Source organism: Pagrus pagrus (genome assembly GCF_965226575.1).
Source record: "Pagrus pagrus genome assembly, chromosome: 18".
Classification (NCBI taxonomy): Eukaryota; Metazoa; Chordata; class Actinopteri; order Spariformes; family Sparidae; genus Pagrus; species Pagrus pagrus.
Window position 1 is genome coordinate 2,453,724 of NC_140202.1, and position 22,831 is coordinate 2,476,554.

General features: G+C 41.7%; 1 protein-coding gene across 1 annotated transcript; it reads left to right on the forward strand.

Annotated features, from left to right (window-relative positions):
* The first annotated feature begins 31 nt into the window (after window positions 1-31).
* LOC311273643 (uncharacterized protein) lies at window positions 32-22,727 on the forward strand. The gene is made up of 16 exons (XM_084380779.1): window positions 32-381; window positions 1,618-1,764; window positions 1,992-2,690; window positions 4,552-4,671; window positions 5,491-5,610; window positions 7,743-7,862; window positions 8,245-8,364; window positions 8,582-8,701; window positions 8,984-9,103; window positions 18,153-18,272; window positions 18,373-18,492; window positions 18,849-18,968; window positions 19,251-19,376; window positions 19,496-19,615; window positions 21,322-21,423; window positions 21,713-22,727. Exons 1-16 carry the CDS (start codon window positions 48-50, stop codon window positions 21,763-21,765), a joined length of 2,661 nt encoding a protein of 886 aa, XP_084236905.1. The 5' UTR covers window positions 32-47; the 3' UTR covers window positions 21,766-22,727.
* The last annotated feature ends 104 nt before the right edge of the window (window positions 22,728-22,831 follow it).

Here is a 22,831-nt window from a genome sequence, read left to right on the forward strand (position 1 = left end):
TGGTAGTGGACCGAAGGGCGGACGGAAAACAACTGTGCGCAGCCAACATGCCTTCATCAACGTGGAGACTGCTCTGTTTCATTGGCATCCTGGCATCGGGAACTCTGGGAACTTCCCCACAGTTCGGGTCACATAACCGCAAGATTCACTCTATTAGTCCTTTAATCCCACGAGTGTCCCCGCAAGTCCCTCCGAGGGTCTATCATCGCTTTGAAAATATCAAATCTATTGAACAAACCTCTGATGAAGTACCGAGTGCTGAATCTTTTCAAGAGGTCCAGCTGGGGGTTCACACACCGCGAGGCTTCCAGCAGCAGCAGGGAGCCCGACCAGGTGCAAACAACCACCTGAGGCAAGAAGCACGGAAAGCGGACAGTGGAGGTTGGTTGGCAGATGTTTTGTGTTTTAAATGTTCGTTAACAATATCCATCCACCTGCTGTGGATGCGCGCAATAACCCTCTTGTGTCGTTGTGTAAAATTTGGTGAAAAGTACACAATTTGACTAAGTCACCATTAGAGTTCATGCCCCTTATGTTAACAGCAGCCTACATCCCAGTCACAAAGCTAAGCATAAATAACCTGCCGTGTCTGTTGTTAAACGATAATTCCGGGTGTTCTGAAGATGTTGAAGGCTAAATCTATTCTAACCAAATTAACAAAATCAAAAGGTAAAACAGATTAGCCTACTATCCCCTTTATTTACCACCTTGCCTATTTTTTCCTATCCAGACGGGAACAAATGTCATTAAAAATAAATAATAGAAACATTTCTTTTTGTATGTTTTGTTTTTTTGGGTTGTAATAAGTAAAAGTAAAAATCTGCCAATAGAACATGTGAAAATTTCCTGGTTATGATTTCTTTAAATAAGATGCAATGTCTAAAAACAAGTCTCGATATCTCACTGAAATGTTACTTACTCACTGTGTCTTATATTAGTTGTAATGAGGTAAAACATTTCATTGTTTATTAATGCTGAAATAACTATTAACTCAAGTTTAATTAATTATAAATGTACCTTTTATTAATGATGGTTATTATTAAGTGTCACGGATTACTTTTTCATATAGATAGATACAAAAAAAAAGATCCTTTTGAGATTCTGCAAAGACCTTCAGAGCAGTAACTGTTGTTGAACAAACTTCTGGGATTTTCAAAGATCATTGGGAAATTTTAAAAAAATGGGATTCTTATCTCTATCTGATACATGAGAGGCACTTACTGGGGCTAAATTAAAAAGACCTTGTTATTCTCCACAGTCATAAGTGAAATATCAATATCAAATTAATTCTATAAATATATTATATCAAATTATATTTAGTTATTTGTTAAAATTTTTTGACCAGCTGTACAGCACGAAATATGCAAAATAACTGCAATGTAAGTGTGCATATCAGTGAAATTAGTTACAGGATACTGTATATATGTCTTCAGCAGACCAAAAAGCATGCAGTGCATACTCTTTTCCCTTCTGTGATATTCACTTTGAAAAAGTGTGACTAGGCTAATAATCATGTATGCATGCCTGTCATGCTGCATCTCATTTTGCTTGACTAAAACCAAAGTAACCACTGCTCTACTGCTTCCCCCTCTGCCTATTCTGTCTCCCTTGATAAAGCTGGTGGCACTAATTCCAGGTTTTATCGCTATTGGCCCTCCCATCACCAGCCGCTCTCACAGCTGCAACACAAAGCTGCACCATTTGCATCCTGGCAGCCTGCTCGAGACTCGAGTGGCTTTCCTGCATCCATCAGAACTGTCGCAGGTACTTAACTTAAACCATAACTAACATTTTCTCATTTAACTCTTTAAGGCTGATGTAGAGCTGGGACAGTCATTTCTGGTTACTTCAAGTGTCATATGCTTCATGTTTTAATTTATTTTACAAATTATGTCTTTAAAGTATTTTGAGAGTTGTAGTATTGTATCTTCAATCCAAAAACATAGAAAAATACACTTTTGATTCATTCAAAGCATCATTTTGTTTTACAGCAACAAGGTCCAACTGCAGAAATCGTCCAATTGACTTGGTCTTCATCATAGACAGCTCCCGCAGTGTACGCCCTGCTGAATTTGAGAAGGCCAAGGAGTTCCTGCAAGACACGGTGGACAGCTTGGAGATTGGCTCAGATGCCACACGAGTCGGCCTGGTCAATTATGCCAGCACAGTGCAGATTGAGTTTCTCCTGAAGACGTATTTTGACAAATCTGCCCTGAAGCAGGCTCTGGCTCGAATTGAGCCCCTCGCATCAGGCACCATGACAGGCATGGCCATCAAGACTGCCGTGGAGAAAGCTTTCACCGCCGAGGCTGGGGCCCGAGTTAGCTCCATGAACATTGCCAAAGTAGCCATCATAGTGACAGATGGGAGGCCCCAGGATAAGGTAGAGGATGTATCAGCAGCAGCTCGGGCATCTGGGATCGAGATCTATGCAGTGGGAGTAGACAGAGCTGATATGATGTCCCTCCGCCTCATGGCCAGCCAGCCACATGATGAGCATGTCTTCTATGTGGAGACCTATGGCGTCATAGAGAAGCTCACTTCCAAATTTAGGGAAACCTTGTGTGGTAAGGATGATGATGATGGGAGTGCGGATATTCCATTAGATGGCCGAATTGGTGATAATGGACTAGGCCTAGATGGCAGAAAAGACGGAATAAATAATGAAAATGATGAAAAAGGAAACAACGGTATGTCAGATCCGTCCTTTCAGTTTCACCTGCGATCATATGGGCAGCACCTTAGAGGGAATCTCCATTCTAAAGTTACTGGTCTTCTTTTGTCGTAAGAACAAGGCAATGTAAATAATTATTAATTGCACTTAAGGTGTTCACTAACTGTTACCATGCAAATGGTTAATGCAGTCACCATTAAAAAAAATTAAAAAGTTATATACTAACCGACCTAAAAAAGAAGACAAACCTCACTGGATGATCTACCAATCCAGATTAAAATCTACAACACTTTAAAATGGTTGAAACCTAACATGATGCTGCCCTTACTTTCATAGGGATCGCACTGCTCATTGCACTTTACGCTGCATCTTGTGCCGTAGGCTGAGTGCCCTGCTCAGTTACCTGAAGCTGCCTATAGGTCCACAATTTGGGCTTTTGCTATCTCTGACAGAACATTAATGGCCAGACATTCTGCACAGCAAAAAACTAAAGTAGCTTGTGCTGAATTCTACGAAAATGTGTTGAGTGAAAACTTTAAGATTTAATGATTTCTTTTTTAGAAAAAAATTTTTTAGAATTGCTTATATTGGCTTTTGATTTCACAAAATTGCATAACCATTATCTTATCTTTACATATTCTAGAATAGAAAGACCCTAGAACATTTGAATGAATAATTTGGGAAATACACTTGTTTTCTTTATTACAGACAGTTGGATCAAAAGACTTATACCACTCTCATATCTGTCTGTTAATGTACTATACTGTATGTTCAATATGACACTGGAGGCAGCAGCCAGTTGACTTAGCACAGCATAAATAATGGAAACAGGGGGAAACCGCTAGCCTAGCTCTGCCTTCCACCACCTTTAACGCTTAATAGTTAATATTTTATATCTAATTTGTTAAATAATGCAAAGGCAACCTAACAAGTTCCTGTTGCCCTCACCATGATTCCAGGAATCTACTGTATACGTCAAACTGTTAAAATAATTTATGAAAAAAATTACTCATTTTACATATTTAGCTACAATACAGTAAGCTACAGGACTGCTTGATCCAGCCCAACCGCTAATTGCCTTGATACATATGGGTGATATCAATGATCAATGGTGTCCTTGAAATTCTGTGGTATATTTTGATAAAAAAGAAATAATTATGTTTAAGCAACACAGCCCCAGCTGCAAGCTCAAACATACCTCAACCCAATGCTGAGAGTGTAGCTACAGCCATGGTCATCAGGGGAATGCAAAAAGTTATGGCAAGGTAATGCAAAAGTTATTGCAAGGTTATGCGGCAGTATTTAATCTTAAATAATCCTATAGTGGCCTTTTGACAGCTCAGTACTTTTGAGTAAAAAATGGATTTAAAGATATAGATTAATCTCTCTTTTCAACCTTTGGTACCATCCAAACTAGTAAGGTAACTACTAAAGTTAACCGTGCTAATCATACAAGTTTCGCCTTGGTGAACTTATTGCACACTGTGCTGAAAATCATGACTGATCTTCAGTCATGCAAATTCAAAAGTTGTTTTTTGAATGACAGCTTGAACCTGAGAAGTGAGTTCAACCAACCTCTGTCTTTCACTTTGACTAGCTTCTGTCCACCCACAACAATGTGGCACTACTAAAGACATGCAATTATTATGAGTGTAGATTGTGTGTTTGCATGTTCCGAACTGCATGGAACATTTTGTTGGATAGTTAAGCACAGAGATCAAGCAAACTAATCTGCATGTGGCTCTGTAGAATGACAGAATTGCGAAATTCTACAGTACAACAGTACATACTTACATCTTACTAACACAAAAGCATAACACAGAATTGTTGATTTCACTGGGCTTAAGCCAATCAGACATTAGAGTGTTTCTTTTCAGGTTTGGATCCATGTGCTCAGGGACACAATTGCCAGCACATTTGTGTCAACAATGGAAACTCATACGACTGCAAGTGTCGCATGGGCTATGTCTTGAACCCAGACAAGAAAACATGCTCACGTAAGAATCTTTATCATTGTCTTAATGTTTTTGTTTAATGCCCCAGTGTCACAAAATGTTGTGTTTTTGCATGATTGACTATCTGGAGACTAATGCTGAAAATGATTGAACACAGCTAAATGTAATACTGTGGAATCTTGCTTAAGCACTGATATGGGATTGCATTGAAGAAGTATTATTTAAGGTAGAAATTGTCATTTTAAACCTTGGAATTCCAAGTTCATAAGCTTTTGAAGCTCCCTTTGGGGATTGTTTGGTATTTTGTTCTGTGGGGACACTGCATACCATCTCTTGTTACTAATTGTTTTGGGTTGCCTAAATAGATTAGGGCAGACACTATTCAGCACAAATTAAGTGAGGAGGACATGAGGGACAAAAGTAATGTTGGCCACTCAGAAGGTCCACAAAATCCTCCATAACTGATATCACTAGACCAGAGGTTTCAGACTGAGGCTGCGAGAGAGTTACAGGTGGATACTTTGTTAGGTGAAAGGGACAAGTGGTTCTACAAACAACACAAATATCAGTGTAGTTTGGCAAGCATACCAACATGGTCTGGAGTTGGCGCTGCAGCACTGGCTGTGAGGAAATCCTACGTTAAACCCATAGTGCCCAACATCAATCATTCTACTTTTTAAAATCATGACTCAAATCTAAATGATACACATACTTTTAGATTAAATGTGACTTACATTTCCTAAAGATATACTTATTTATGTATACACAGATAAAGCCACACCTTGTAATTTCAGAACTTGCCTTTGAATCAGTTTTTGAAACCCTAGACTATGTCAGTCATGTGGAAGTGTCTCTTTTCAGGTTCAAATGCATGCGCCCAGGAACATGACTGCCAGCACATTTGTACCAACAATGGTGTCTCATACACCTGCAAGTGTCGAGTGGGATATGTGTTGAATGCAGACCAGAAAACATGCTCACGTAAGATCATACATTTTCTTAACACATTTTATTTTTATCTTTTGAGATGAATAGATTGGTTGTCATGAATGCCTTTGGTCAGGGTCAAGACTTGAAAGACTTGGACAGATGTCAAAAAGTTGGGACAAACTCCGACCTACCTTTGTTGGCCAGGGGCGACCAGTCAGATTCCAGGGGGTGTCTGTGAACCCCCTACCAGACTAAGAATGTGATAGGTCTTTGGCCTGTTAGGGCCTAACTACACCAATCTGACATCAAAGCAATAGCCACGACAAAGGCTGGCTGTTGCGCCGCCTTATGTTGCCTAGCTTGTACGTTCTTCGCTGTGTGAGGGGAAATAACTCTTCATACCACCAGGTGGCGGTAGTCTGTGTTTATCATTCAAAAAGGGAAACTGGAAGACAGATGCGGATATACAAACCTTTAAGATTAAGTAGCGTTATTTTCCCACCACTCTTGCCACTTCTTCTCAAGAATATGTCTGATAAAATGTGAAATTGGAAGTGGTGAAGAGGTGGAAGCGAAAAATAAGGAGAAACGGCACTAAATGGGTGAAATCATGGATACTACAGTGACAGGCTCATGGGCCTTTCCCTTTCGCTTTCCCTTGCTCTCCTTGTGCACTGATTTGCTAAGCTGAACAGCCAATTAGAGTGAATTCTCTCACCAAAGAGCTCTGCGGCCTATACAATGTCCTCAGTCAGCTGAAAAGTCATCAATGAAAGCTGACTAGTACCATCGATGTGGGACATTCACTGACTGTCTGACAGCCTACTCAACACATGATTACAAATTTCCCAAATTTGCCCTCATTCTTTGAATCTGTCCCCCATGGCCCCCCTATTCAAAGGTTTCTAGACCCACGCCCTAGGCCTAGGTTGCCTACTATTAAGCAGATGGCGCAAGAGGACAAGCAAATTAGTTAGACTTGATGGTTAGATGTTTCTTTTAAGGTTCATGTGCCCAAGGACATGACATGCCAACATACATTATTTGTGTCAGCTAAGATGACTTCACAAATGTCATGAGGAATATGTGATACATGCAGACTAGAAAACATACTCCAAGAACTAGGAATTTTTCATAGATTGTCGTCTGTCTTTGGTCGGTTCCTGTGTTTTGAATGACTTTGTGTCCGTCATATACTGATCATAACTGCTGAGGGACTATAATACGTTCAGTAAGGGCTTCATGTCAGATATCGGAGTTTTTTTTTTTTTCAGGTTTTGATTCATGTTCCCAGGGACATAACTGCCAGCATATTTGTGTCAGTGCTGATGATTCATACATCTGCAAATGCCGAATGGGATATGTTTTGAATGCAGACCAGAAAACATGCTCTCCTAAGAACCTGGAATTTTCAGGTAGACTTTATTCTTGTATTAAGCAAGTGTTTAGTTTAGCTTGAATTCATACAGGGTCAGGCAGTGATCGGCTACTATTCTCATGGTCCTGCCTTGAGTAGGGTACAACAAATGGTTGGTGAGTTCAACTATAGTCAGTTACACGTAGAAGTGTCTCTTTTTATATTTAGATAAACAGTATGTGTCCAGAGACATGACTGCCGGCATATTTGTTTTAACACTGATGATGCTTTCATCGGCAAATGTCATTTGGGATATGTGTCAAGCCTCTGTGTTCGAAAAGAAAAATGCCTTATGACATTTGATGTGCATGCCTTAGTACATTGTCTCTAGTAAATGATACTGTAGTGCTTTATTGCTAGGTTTTTCTGGGTTTTCTGCACAAAAACATACTGTAATTGTGAGTGACAAAGACTTGTTTAGGTGCACAGTTGAACTGAGTAACTCAGAGACTTAGGAGACTGATTGTTACAGAAAATGAATGGAGCATGTGATTACAGTTAACATAATAGTAAAGGGAACAATGGCCAGTCAGAGGCTCAGACAGCCCAGGCTTATGACAAAAAGGCACAAAACTTTTTCACGTAACAGGACCAAACTTTTTTAGAAAGACTCATACACATACACACACACACCATTTTGCCATTTTTATGAGGTTGCATACTTTGAATACATGAACACTTGGTTTACCTGGCCACAGCTATTGAAAATGTATGCTTGTTCTGTCCTGATGGTCTGAGTGTTAGCTGTGGAAGTGTCTCTTTTCAGGTTCGGATACATGTGACCAGGGACATGACTGCCAGCATATTTGTGTCACAAGTGGTGATTCATACATTTGTAAGTGCCATGAGGGATATATATTGAATGCAGACCAGAAAACATGCTCACGTAAGAACCTGTATTTTCCCTTCATATGCATGTCAGGGTGCAGTGTCTTTGGTTTCCCTCTAAGTCTGTTATTTACTTGACTAAATGTCAGAAAGCCCAATCATACAAATACTTGCAGTATTGGCGTTTGCTGCTCCAAACATTTAATTTGAACAGCAACAGTTGGTGAAGCCCTGTGCTGTGCACACACACATATCAGCTCTTGTAGGTTGTTCTGAATTATTGGGATGTTAGTTTTGTAATAACTTTGAAAGAGCAGGAAGTAGGGAATCTTGGACTCTTGCACCTACAGTACGGAGTGCAAGGTCATGATGACGTAATCTGTAACTTGATTGGTGTTGTCTGTTACATGTCAGTTACCAGTGTAAATGTCTCTTCTCAGGTTCAGATACATGTTCTCAGGGACATGACTGCCAACATATTTGTGTCAGCAATGGTGACTCATACACCTGCATGTGTCGAGTGGGATATGTCTTGAATACAGACCAGAAAACATGCTCACGTAAGAACTTGGGCTCTATGATAAGATTTGATATGCATGTCCTAGTATACTGTCTGTACAATCTCTGTTGTTATCATTGTATATACTTGATTAAATGCAGAAAGAGGCACTGAGCATTTGACCATGGCGTTTATACATTTTAATTAATTTTGGCGAATCATAAGCTTCACAGAGGAATTTAGATGGGGATTTAAGCTGTGAAAGTGTCTCTTTTCAGGATCACATGCATGTACCCAGGGACATGACTGCCAACATATTTGTGTCAGAAATGGTCATTCTAACCTTTGCAAGTGTCGAGAGGGATATGTGTTGCATACAGACCATAAAACATGCTCACGTAAGAACCTGAATTTAATTTTTTTTCTTTTAGATTTAATAGCATCAGCTTGATATGCATGTTCTTGTACAAAGTGTCAGGTTTTCCACAACATTGCAATATTAGCCCATGTGTAGGCAGCTCAATGCATTTGTTACCTGCACATCTCACACAACAGATACTGCCTATGGAATTTCTTATTACTGAAGACTCTTCATAAGCACCATGACACGCCAAAGATTAATTAACTAGTGTTAGACTATGTTAGATGAGGATGTTAGCTGTGAAAGTGTCTCTTTTCAGGTTCGGATACATGTGCCCAGGGACATGACTGCCAGCATATTTGTGTCAAAAATGGTGATTCCCACCTTTGCATGTGTCATGAGGGATATGTGTTGAATGCAGACCAGAAAACGTGCTCACGTAAGAAATTTGAATTTTACCTATACATTTTATATGCATGTTGTGGTGCTGTGTCTCAGGTTTCCCTCAAAATCCATTAGTTGGATGCATGACTAAATGCTGCAGATACCCTTCTCTGGAGGTGTTAGCCAGTAACCCCCAACACATAATGGATATCAGCTAATTTAGGCTGTACTTTTGTACTGTCGTCGGAATTGAATTCATTTTAAACTCAGACTGGGACTGATGCTCATAGCCAAGACTAATATAAATTGTAACCCAACACCAATCTCCAGTGCTGAGAAATGAAGTCAATGCATAGCACCGCATTGCAGTGCAGTCCCTCAAATGACCACCTGAGGCTGGCTCCAAAAGCGAGTCACTCCCCATAAGAGCCCATATTAAAGGTATAGTTGGTAATGTTGGAGAGCTAGCAAGATTTGAAAGTGGCACCTTGTCTAAGCTCCACCCCCTTCTCCCCCTCCCGTCAGTGCTCCGACCAAAGCCCCGCCCCCACAAACCTGAACGTGAATCAGACAGTCTGTCAGCAGGGCAGAGGAGAGCCGTTAGCATTGGGCTAATACAAGCTACAAAAGTAGCTAAGCTGGCTAAGCAGAGGGGGGTGCAGGCAGGACGAGACATGAAGGCATCTGATTGGTTCTTTCAACTCGGACCGAGAGGGAGGGATTGGTCAGAGTTTTTACAGGCCTGCAGCTGCCACAGAGGTCTGATTTATTTTGTTCCTTTTTCTGAACACATTATGTGTTGACTACTCTCAGGATGGAAAGACCATTTCACCCAGTATAACAATAAGTGTTTCTGAACAGGATTACCAACTATACCTTTAAGTGTCCAATTTTACAGCAGAAATAATGTATGTTTCCAGCCTGGTACAAAACATGGTTTTGGTCACAATACCTAATTTCCCCCTTCATGACAACTGTATGGGGGAGTGACTCACTAATTTTAGTTATATATTAAGGCTTAAAGTTCTGCATTATTAGGTGCGTGGCCTGAGCTGTCTTCTTGGCTTCATTTCAGCTAATTACAGTGACTGAACTTGATTTCTCGGCCATATTTATGGTGTTGATGCCTTTTTGAACACTTTAATTCAGATTTGGGACACATGATATGTCTTTCTGTGTAGTTAATTGGACTAAAAGACTGGAGTGGAGGGACAGAGGCTGGTGATTTGGATTAATGAGTGGTTAGCATTAACAGGTGGACAGCAGCTGGAGCTGTTGAGGAGAGTACAGAATTTGTTTTTTTAAACTATTGGGATTAAAACCGGATTTATTTTCACTTTTACCTGACATAATGAGCCATGGAGGTGCTGAAATCCACTGTAATTTACTATAACTTTCTTATTTGATAGAAATAAATGAGTATCTGGTGAGTATGACTTTGCTCAAATCAAACACAAACACCCTCGGTTCAAGTTGTTTCTTGCTATCATACTGCTAATGTAAAAGGTAGTCTGGCTGTTTGTGGCAAATAAACTCACGAGAGTTACGTGTGGCGAAATTTGCTCATCTTTAAGTGTGACAACAGATAGTTTGTTAGTGTTACTCTAGAATTCCACCGTATGCATGTCCGTTGCGGAATGGCTCCAGTACGGTTTTGCTCCGTCGTCCGGCACCCCCCACTGGATAATTATGTAATCACGTGCGCAGTTATATGTATGTGTTATAAACAAAAATGTTCCCAACCGAAGGATTAGAAGAAGTGCTTGGATTTGTCTCTTTTTTGAGATTTTTGTGCTGGCGTCACCACGGAATGTTTTATTATTAAAATTAACCGGATATTATGTTGTTGCTTCGGTGTCTGACTTCCTGTCTGCAATTGGAGCTGCAATGGAGCAGATACGCAACGCAGCAGAGCCAGTGGAAGTAAACACAGAGTAAACATAGAGTAGAGTGATGGAGCGGAGCCAGACCGAACACGGATCTGGTGGAATTTAGGGGTTAGCTACTTTGGTAGCTTCTAGCTCAATGGGCGTGTTTAACTTACTAGGTTTGCTTCAGTGCCACCCATGCTCCACCTCATTTCTCATTTTTGATTAGGCCGGAGTTAGGCAGAGTCAGGCACTGCCAAGATGTCGACGGAAGGTACCACCCGCTTTGAGCTTCATTCTGGCTCCTCAGAAACCTATGGGTGACATTATGGTGGCTCTGTCCACTATTTTACACAGTCAATGATTGTAACAAGCCACAACAGTAAAGCAACTGACAATTGGATGCCACTTCAACACACACCAACCACCCAAACAATGTTGCAGACCAAGTACACGCCCTCTTGGCAATGACACTTCTGGATGGCAGTGGCCCCATAGCAGGACAATGCTCCCTGCCACACCACAAAAATGAGGAACATGACAAATGGATCAAGGCATTGATCTGGCCTACAAATTCCCCAGATCCCAAACTAATTAAGCACGGAGACCCCACTGTGGATTGGACTTTGCTCTAATCCATCGAGGCATGGACACAGTGCCTGTAGGGGTTTATGGAGGTGTTTGACACCAAGGGAGTTGGTGGCAGATCCTCTGAGTCCTGTATGCATGTGTCATGAATACCTTGCAAGGCAGCTGGATTTGTGAGATCATGTGGTTCCCCCCATGTTGCCAGGCTTCAAGCTATGCAATTGTGGCCGAACAGTGGTTGAACCAATCAGTGCTCGTTATGTTAACAATCAGACTTACTCTTACTCTTCTCAGTCTCTTGATTCAGGCGCTGCCTGAAGTTGTCACATATGGCGTGCTGGTTGTGTCAGTGTGTTTATGGGTATTTGTCTCTCTGGTGATGTGAGTGTGTGTTTCAGTGTTATCTGGTTCTGGGGTTGCTACAGGTATCCCTGGAGTTGTCTGAGGTTGTGGCTGGTGTGGTGTGCGCATGTGTGTGTGGTTTCTCCTTAATTGTCCTTCCTCAGTGTGTATAATGTACGACCTGGGTGTTGTGGCCTGTTGAATGACAGTCCCTTGTTTCTCCTCTCTTGGGAGCCACACATTTTGACAGTGGTGGTAAGGGGCGGGCTCTGTGTCTCAGGTTGTATTTAAAGGAACTTGGGGCAGGATTTGTGAAAAAATAAACATGCATTTTAAGTTTTTTAATGCTAATGGGTGATGAAGCGTTCAAAACCAAAAAGAATGAGCCCACCCACATATCTCTCCATTGCCTTGAACAGGCTGTGTGCTGCATAATGTACTGCAATTCGGTGTCCGAATTTCCTGCACAGTCTTGCGGACGTGACGTCAGAGGACGCTGAATGCGCGTCCTTGGATACGTTAAGAAGACAAGCACGGTGGACCCAAACTAGTGTTTGGGTAGTAATGGATTCTGCTACGGCCAGCAAACAACCCACCACCACACAAAGTCCACTAAAAAGTCATACTAAAAAGTCATACTAAGAAGAAAACAAAGGTTTAACAGCAGCATGCCGTGAGTCGAAACAAAATTACAACCAAAGCCAGGCTGGCACCCGGATAAACATTGGATACGCGTTCGGCTCATGGAGGCAGCTTCAACTTGAATTGGGACTGAAAACAGATGTTGACATGGCTCATTTCCTAGTAACCTGGTAAGAAAACATTACAGTTCATGTATAGAGCTTGATTTGAAAATCATATGAGATCACGAGGACTCGCAGTGACCTAACGTGCAAAGTAGCGTTAGCTGCAAACATGTAACTTAGTCCACCGCTGTGTAACACTGAATAGTTACAGACTGCGCTTTTTCCATGGTCCTTTAGTCTGAAACTGAATAGTTAGAAATATGTCCCTTTATATATGGGACCGAAAGCCCAACCTGTTATCCGGGAGGTGACGTTAGCAGCTGGATGTAGCCACAGGCTAACGGTTTGTTTGTGTCTGTGTAGTAACATTAGCCGCTTACACACAGCAATCCCGTATCAGAGATGATATTTTTGTCCCCCAATATGCCGTCTTTGCTTTCGCCTGTGCCTTTCAGACCGTAACGCTTGTGTGTTGCTACACACAGTGAGCTGGCTTCCCGGCTGCTTCGTGTGTGTAGGGGATAAGGCATCTGCTGCACTGCTGTGAAGAGTTCATGCACACTCCCGCACCGGCTTGGCTGATGGCTGCAGTTACCCTAACGGCTGCAATGGCCGTCGTGTCACTATTGAGTCTTATTTCTTGATCCTGCCCCAAGTTCCTTTAAGTTGTTGGTTCTCTTTAGCCCTCTTTTCTGACTTCCTGAATCCTCTAATGTTAGGCTATCGGGGGAGCAGGGTTGTTGGGAGCTGCGGTATGGTTGTTCGCAGCTGTCTCCCCATGAGGAGTTGTGCAGGGGAGAAACCACTTTCCAGTGGTGTGGCTCGATATGTCATCAAAGCCTTTAGTTTCTCACCTCCTTTGCACAGTCCTTTTACTGTAGCCACCGCACGCTCTGCTTCTCCGTTTGCCTGCGGGTATCTTGGGCTGCTGGTAATATGTGTGAACCTGTACTCTGTGGCAAAGTCTTTGAAGAGTTGACAGCTGTATTGCGGCCCGTTATCCAACATGACTGTGTCAGGTATTCCGTGGTGGCTGAATACATCTTTCAGAGCCGCAATGACAGTGTTGGCAGAGGCTATGTTGAGATGGGCTACTCCAATGTAGCATGAGAAATAGTCCACTATGAGAAGGTAAGTCTTCTTCTCCCAGAAGAATAAGTCAGTGCCCACTCTTTGCCAAGCTGTGAACATGTGTTACACGAGCTGACTGATCTGGACCGACAGTCCTGGCCACCAGACGAACTGACGTGCCCTTGCTCTGCACTTAACAATACCTTGGTGGCCATTGTGGAGGTCGTGAAGGATTTCTTGTCTCATGCAGTGGGGAATCACGATTCTCTGGCCTCTAAGAAGCAGCTCACCTGCCACGGTCAGGGTTTCTCTTTCTGGCCAGTACAGGGCCAGATCTGGCGGCAGTGCATGTCTCTCCGGCCACTGGGTTTGACAGTATTTAATGAGCTTTGCACAGACAGGGTTGGCTTTTTGCTTTTCTTGAATCACTTTCAATCTTGCTTCAGTAGCAGGGAGGCTTTGAATGACTGCGTCCACAAACACTGACCTCTGCCTCATTGTCTTTTTCCTCCTGTGTAAATGTGTTTTTCACAGGGGCTCTTGATAATGTGTCCGCTGTTATCAGATGTTTTCCGGGTATGTGCACAATATCAAATGTGAAATTCATCAGCCTCAGCCGGAACCTTAGTACTCTCGGAGGGAGCTCATCCAGTGCTTTCCAGTGGCACCAGAGGCTTGTGAGTCTCTAACTTGAACTTCAATCCCAGCAGATATGGTGACAGGCGTTCACAAGCCCACGTGGCAGCCATAGCCTCTTTCTCGATCTGTGCGTAATGTTTTTCTGCCTCAGACATACCTCTGGAGATGAACACTATCGGCCTCCATTTCCCATCTGTCTGTTGTTGGCTCAGGATGCCTCCTAGGCCATAAGATGAGGCATCAGCCGATACGCATGTCTCAGCTGTTGTTGAGTATGGGGCCAGCACTCATGGTGAGCTCAGTTCAGCTTCTCAGCCTCTTTCTGTGGTGCTTCCCAGCACCACTCAGTCTTTTCACTGAGCAGATCTTTGATCGGGCAGGTGTATGAGGCAAGGTGGGGTAAAAACTTGGTAAAAACCTAAGTAGTTGGCCATCTACATCACTCTCCTCACCCCTTCAACTCCGGGTGGTTCAGGCATTTCCATGATCGCTTTGACTTTGCCTGGATCCGGTGTAACACCGTCTGCTGTGACCCAGTGCCCCACGAACATGATGTTATCTTTGTCAAACTCACATTTCTCGTTCAGCGTCAGCCCCTCTTCTCTCAGCCTGTTCAGCACCCGATGTCTCTCGTTGTGTTGCTGCATGTCCTCTCCATACACGACTATGTCATCAGCATGACACATGACCCCCTCGCAGTCCTCCAGCATCTTTGACATGCGATGCTGGAAATGCTCTGGAGCTGAGGAAATCCTGAACGGTAGGCGATTGAATGCATATCGCCCAAATGGGGCAATGAAAGTTGTGAGGAGTGAGCTCTCCTCTGACAACGGGATTTGCTAGAAGCCAGAGGTGGCGTCCAGCTTTGTAAACACTTTTGCCCCAGTCAGCATGCCTAGGGTGTGGTCTACTGCTGGGAGGATATGTCTCTCTCTCCGCACCCACTTGTTCAGGCGTGTTAGGTCCACACCCAGCCGAATCTTCCCCGGCTGTGTCTCGGGTGCCACTACCATGCCAGTGCACCAAGGTGTGGGTTGGGTCACTTTGGAAATCACCCCCATGTCACCCCCAATCACCTCCACGCGTTTCAGCTCTGCTCGTACTTTTTCCCACATCGGCATGGGCACTCGCCGCGGGGATGACAGGGCATATGGAACGGGTTCCAACTCGATTTTGTAGGGCTCCTTTATTTTCCCTAAGCCGGAAAATACTGGAGGGTACTGGGCTTTAAAGTCCTCCTGCTGGGCCTGAACTGCATAGACCCGCTGTATGAGAGTGAGAGCTTTTAATGCAGGGAGACCTAGCAGTGACTTGCTCAGTCCCTCAACGGCATAAATGTGTTGCTCAGTTGCTCTCTTTTCAAAGCTCAGCTTCCCTTTAAATCGTCCTTTAACATCCAGTCTGTGATTTCCTGGTCCATACCGCACTTTACCTGGTGGCTGCAGAGTCCCATGCTTTTTAATGGAGAACATGCTGCTTGGGATTGCTGTAACAGTTGCGCCGCAGTCCAGTTTGAAAGTTGAAAACAGTCTCTTCTCCATTAAACTGCAGCTTTTTGTCCCACTCACCACTTTCCTCTGAGCACATTTCTCCCAAAAAAGCAAAGTCCTCCTCCTCTTGACTCAATATTTGTGCCACGGAAATGTCATGGACACCACCTGTAACCCCTGCATTTCTTTGCAAAGTGTCCCTTTTTATGGCACTTCCTGCACTCAGCCTCACAAGCTGGGCAGTCCTTCCACAGATGTTTCCTCCCCTGTCCACACCTGCTGCATCCAGATGACTGTGTGTCCGATTTCTCTTTCACTGCCTTTTGCCCCCTGGTGTTCTTTTTGTGTATTGTCTCCACATGTCCTGTGGTCTGCTCTGTCCCACGTAGTACTGGTTGTTGTTTTATCACTGCTGCACTCTGTCTCACTCTTGTCATAGCTTTGTTTAATGTCATATCTGCATCCAACTGTAAGCTTTCTGACAATTAAGCATCTTGTATTCCGACCACAATTCTGTCCCTTATTAGCTGCTCTCTCAGGGCTCCAAATTCACAATGTTCAGCTACTATGTGCACTGCAGTTATGAAAGATTCAACACTCTCACCGGGCTCTTGGTTCCTCGTGTTAAAGCACGCTCTTTCAAAGATGACGTTCCTCTTGCTTACACAGTGTGCAGTGAAAGCCTCCGTTACTGCTTGGTATGACTGTTTGTGCGCCTCCGTCAGGGGCAATACATTCAGGATATCTTCGGCGTCATCGCCGGCGGCATACATGAAAGCATTCACCTGAAACTCCTTGGATTGCAGATTACAGATTTCCGTAACATTAGTTATTTGTAATTATTTATGAGTCCTCACTGAAATAATATGATAATGCAGTTTAAAAATAAACTTGTTTGTTTTATTGTCACAACAGAACAGAGGAACATCAAAAATACTAGCTAATTCCGTTTCACTCTCGGCTTACACGTAACAGCAGCAAAACTGGACAAACTAGTCACAAATTTTGTCATGCTTATTTAAGCTAAGAGAACTGATGGGGATGTTCTTTTAATTGTTATTCAAGCAATGTATTTCTCGTGACAGTTGCCAACTTACCATGAACACACTTCACCGATGATCTCAGTCGTGGATAACTGGTTCGCTCTGCCCGACTCTGGCTTGATCAGCTGGTTGTAGGTTTTGTGGCCTTCTAAACATGAGTGTTGCCAACATGGACGTTGTAGAGTGTCCCCTGGTGGACAAACTATGCAATGCCAACACTCACGACATGGTTGAAGGCTGTTTTGTCCGTTTTTATTTTATTTTTTGGCCATTATAAATGCCGATACCGATAGTTTTGAAAATGCCTAATATCGGCCGATAATATCGGCCAGCCGATATATCGGTCGGGCTCTAGTTCAAAACACTTCATCCATCTCTGCCATTCTTTTGTATTGGTGAAGTCGAACTTGCCTGGCGGTGCTAGCTGTGGCGTCGTTGCTAACTGTGGCAGCATTGTTACCTGTGACGACGTTGCTCCTTCGCCCATATTCTCCGCCATTTTCTGTCGTGTTTTTCTTTCGACACTTTTCAGGTTTAGTTCATCTTTCCTCGTCCTTTACTTTTCCGTTTTTCTTCTGACACCATGTTATGTTAACAATAAGACTTAATGTTAACAAAGATGAGACGGAGGACAAGCCAGTACCTTGCAAGCATGTTTACTTCAGAAACAGGAAGTGTGTTACATACAACCAGGTCTGGGGGAAACCCACAATAGTGTTCGGCTATATTTCGTTTTACAGAACAGTGCCCTATGAGGAACTACTAACAGCAACGAGCATGGTTTAGATCAAGGACGTTAAAATTATACTGGTTTAGATGTGACGACCAGCAAGAGAAGCAACTGGTTATTTGGAAATTACAATGGTGGCTCTTTAAGAGGTTGGCATAGATGCTGCTATAGCATCAGTTATATCAGAAGTGTATAGTAATAAGGCCTCTCTAAATGGAAAATATGTTTCTGCACTTCTTCCAACTGGCTTCAGCAAGAGTTTGATTAACCAACTGGCTCTGCTGGTAGCACTCCTTTACTGTTGTTCTGATTGGTTTGAGTCCGCCTGAGATAGACAGTGATAGACAGATGGTTCGTCCAATAACCTGCCAAGTATTTTTGGAAAGTGCCTTCCCTTTTCCAAACAGTTTCTAAGGGCGACCTCCCAAATGGTTCTATGTAACAAACCATCTGGCGCGTCAGGCTAGTGACATGGATATGTGTTGAATGCAGATCAGAAAACATGCTCATGTAAGACTGAAAGTCCAAGTTTTAAGTGCATGCCAAAGTACAACATGTCAGGTTTTTGTGGATGTGTTTCTTTTCAGGTGCTGATCCATGTGCCATTGGACATGATTGCCAGCATATTTGTTTAAACAGTGGTGACTCGTACATCTGCAGTTGTCGACTGGGATATATTTTGAATCAAGACAAGAAAACATGCTCACGTAAGAAGCTGAAAGAATTTCAAGTCTGAGGTTTGACTTTCTAAGGACTATTTGATTGATGTAAATGGAGCCTTTTAGATGTGGAAATGTTTCTTTTCAGGTTCAGATATATGTGCCCAGGGACATGACTGTCAACATATTTGTGTCAGCACTGACAAATCGTTTGTCTGCAAGTGTCCACTTGGATATGTGTTGAATCCAGACCAGAAAACATGCTCACGTAAGAACTTGGACATTTCTTAAAAGTATGATGTCTCCTTTTTGGTACAGTGTATTAGAATGCCTTAGAATTAGTTATTTTCAGTAGTGAAACTGCAAAGATTTTTTTTTTAAAGGATTGGCTGATTGGCGCTTATCTCAACAGGGATAAGCCACTTTTTACACCGTCAGTATCACTTCATATCACCTCTAATAAGTTATGTTATGGTTTTGGAATCATTAATCTTATTGCGAGCAAGCTCCGACTGATGCATTTGAATACATGTTCATAGATTTCATGAACTGGTGAGAGGCCAGTCAAGAGCTTCTTGACTGATCGTGTTAGGCTAAGTCAGATGTGGAAGTGTTTCTTTTCAGGATCGGATGTATGTGCCCAGGGACATGATTGCCAGCACATTTGTGTCAACAGTAATGACTCATATATCTGCAAGTGCCATGTGGGATATGTATTGATTGCAGACCAGAAAACATGCACACGTAAGCACCTGATTTGTTTCAGTATGCATATTTGGTGTCTGTGGTGTGATCTAGCTTCTCAGATATTCCACAAAGTCCCACATTTGGAGCTTCAAAGCATGGTTCATCAGGGCACCAAAAGGTACAAATGGAGAATAGGGCTTGTAAGGAAGTTTTGTCGACACACTGCAGCTCGTGCGAAGAAGCTTTTAAAGGGAACTGTGACCGAAGGCTCTGCAAAAGGCCAAATGATTGCATTTGATATCATGTATAAGTCATTGAGTTGTGAGCTTTTCTTTTCAGGTTCAGGTTCAGATGCATGTGCCCAGGGACATGACTGCCAACACATCTGTGTCAACAATGGCAACTCTTACATTTGCAAGTGTCGAGTTGGATTTGTGTTGAACATGGATCAGAAAACATGCTCACGTAAGAAAGTTCTTCCTTTCATTAAACATTGGTGCAGTACTTCAAGATGTTTTGTCCATACTAGCTCTTAAGAATCATGCAACAAGAGCTGCTAAGGCACCTGTATGGTCTCATTCCAGGTTCAGATGCATGTGCCCAAGGACATGACTGCCAGCATATTTGTATCAACAATGGTGATTCATACAACTGCAAATGCCGAGTGGGATATGTGTTGAATGCAGACCAGAAAACATGCTCACGTAAGGATCTGGATTTTTTTCAACATAAATGATGGTAATTGTGTATTGAGTATCGAGATTTTCCATGTTTTGAAGGGATTTGTTCCTGTACCCTCCTTTGTTGTTGACTTGTGAGTTGTCTTGTACAAGAAAAGAAATGCAAATAGAAATAGGCCTATACAGCTGTATGCACATTAGTTTTTAACATTAACATTACATTACTTGGCCACCACCCGACCATCATTTTACTTTTCGGAGGTGTCTACTCTGTGAAGCAGCGGGGGCCAGCAACAGAGCAGCAGTACAACAGGAGTCACATTTAACTTCTAGCATTGAGAGGGTAAGGAGAGCTGACTGACAAGGCGATGGCAGACAATTTGTTGTCAAAGCGAAAAGCAAGTGTGCCTGTTTGGCAATATGTCTGGATGTTTGGATTTCAACTCATAACAGATAACCTGATAACATTAATGAGGGAAAAGGAGTTGTAAGTCTCTGAAAAGTTGGAGGTGTACAGCCTGTTGCCTGCAGCTCTTCATGAAACAGCTCCTTCTTGAAATAATTTAGCTCATATTTTGCCCGGTAAGATTTTACTTCAGCCATCTGTAGTGGCATGGCTTCAACACTGGATAAATACGAATCTGGCAACCAATTTTTTTTTTAGATTTTAAATATAATACATTGGTTACAACAACCAGAATATATAATGGAGAAATTGAGAAAAAAAAACAAACTTGTCACTATAGTGAAAATTAATCAAGAGCAGCATTTAATCATTTCAGACCAGTTTCTTTGGAAAAAATGAAAAGATATTACATTTCTAAGTGACGTTTCATGGATACATTCAACAGCTACATTCAACCCTCGATTGCCACAGCAGTCAATGGTTGAAAAGCTCTTCATTAATATACTAAATGCTCACACGTTCATTTCAGTGCTCCAGGTTGGAGTTTGGTCCAGCCTATGGCACTGATGGGGGCTTTGCCTACATGTGTCTAAAGATTTAGGGTTGCAATGTGTTAACTTTAATTTGTCTGTCCTTTTGAATTCTTTTTAGTTGTGGAGAAGTCTGCAGTTGACTGAAACCAAAGCTTCTGTATCCAACAACAAGCAATACTTCTACTGATCCATCCATTTACAGCACAGTTTATAGGCAATAACATGTGCTGCACTGCTGGCTTAAGAATTGAGAGACTGTATGAGGCAATGGACGTGTCCTTTGAGCCCACTGAAAACTTCGGTTCAAGTTAGGGACCCCCCAAAAAATGGATGTAATTGATTTTCCTGTTATCTATTGTGATCGTACCTTTTTCAGTGAATTGGTACTTTATGTATATGATGGTATTTGCTCAAACAATTATTAACATTTATCCTCTTCAAAGCTACACCACACCTGCCCTCAGTAACAAGGCACTCCACGGTTGATTTACTAGTTGATGTGATTTTTTAAACATGTTTCTCACTCACTCACCAAAGAAAAATCATGATTATACCTAATCTCTGCTATATTGATTGATCAATATCCAATATCCCTATGTTTTTCAATCAAAAAAACACCTAACTATTATAAGCTACAAAATGTTCAATCAGTATCAACTCAAAAGATTTTGAAATCTTCTCGGAAGAAGTAGCCAAATGTAGACAAATGAGTATTGCAAAGTGGTTAAACTTAACATGGTGAAACATCACTGCTTTGACTTGCTTTGTCCATATTTCTGTCATTCTTTCAGAGGAAATGAGAGGTGAAATAACTCAAGATGCGTGCATGTGTGAAGCTCAGATTGTTTTCCAGAAGAAAGTACAGTCAACTATTCAGGAGCTGAGCCGGAAACATATCCTTTTTGCTTGGAAGATCCAGTTTGAATTTGATATAAGATTTAAAATGTTTGATTATTATGTGAGAGAAATGTCTGCTTTATATTTTGTGCCTCCAAAAATGTTATTTTCAAGCTACTATAATCTTTTGTCTCATTTGTACTTTAAACAATAAGTTATATCTGAATCTAAACTTTGAATCTGTTGATTTATAGTGGTGCATTTTTATGAATACCCAGTGTCATGATGAACTGGTCAACATTGCAACTGCACTTTTGAATTCTATTTCCTTGACCTTGTGTTCACTTGATGAACTTTCAAACAAAGTGGACCTGATTGAGGGCCAACAGCAGTATTAAGAACAGCGATGAAGATGTGAGAAGACATGTTTAGGACGAGTAGTGTATCAATGTATTTTTGATCAGCTGAAGTCATTTACTCTCTAAATCTCTTTCAGATAAATATAATTTATAATTTGGTAGAGGTCTATATGGTATTGATTACTTTTTTGTATTGTAAACCTGCATATTGAATTCACAACAATGTCTGTTATTACTTCTTACAGTAAAGTCAGGTATAAGTGGTCAAAATGTTTACATACACATTGTTAGAAATTCTAGATTTCCTGTTAATATTGTAAGCCATTGAGTTAAGACTCAAACCATTAAATGAAAAAATTATTAAACATGTTAAAATTTTACTTGCATACTGAATGTTTTTTGTGGAGAAAGTGTTGTACCACGTCCTAGTTGTGTATGTACTACTCTAAGAGTATTTCTTGGTCCGTGTTCTTGGTCTTTATCCATAATCATAACACAACTAATCTCTTATACAACAAGAGCATTGTTGTTAACCTTTTGTTTAAAGCACTATTACAGAGAGATCAAATTGGCTCATGGTACTGTTACGTCACAGTGAATTACTATGATCCCTTCCTTTGATACCTGAAAACTTTATTTCACAACATTGATTGGTAATTATTATTTTGTTTGTAACAGACAGGTGCTATTGTTTTCGGGTTAGAAACTGTTTGGGGACCTCAACGGTAATTGGACTGTTTCATTAGCTACTTTGCTGACTTGGCAAGTCTTGGACCAAAGTCCTGGCCATTAAAGACTATTTTCAATGCACTAAGTATTGAAACCATGAGATTTTCAGTTAAGATTCTCAGTTTTTGTTACCAGTTAAAACTGTATTTCACTGCAGGTATTTTTGTCATAGACACACAAACTGTTTTTTCTGCTTTGTTATTGACATGGAACAAACTGACAGTGCTGTGCATGACATATTTTGGTGCTTTTGTGCTAGAAAATAACGTGCCTGTATATTTTCTATTGGGAATTGAGTTACCTATGGAGAATAAATATTATTGTGAAACATTGGATTATATACATATCTTGTGTTTTGTGTCTTTACAGTACTCCA

What these genes read in the sequence shown, in the direction of transcription:
- LOC311273643 (XM_084380779.1), top strand. Translation starts at nt 48, where the DNA reads ATGCCTTCATCAACGTGGAGACTGCTCTGTTTCATTGGCATCCTGGCA. An exon ending in AGACCAGAAAACATGCTCAC is followed by an intron (nt 7,863 to 8,244) that starts GTAAGAACCTGT and finishes GTCTCTTCTCAG; the next exon opens with GTTCAGATACATGTTCTCAG. An exon ending in AGACCAGAAAACATGCTCAC is followed by an intron (nt 18,493 to 18,848) that starts GTAAGAACTTGG and finishes GTTTCTTTTCAG; the next exon opens with GATCGGATGTATGTGCCCAG.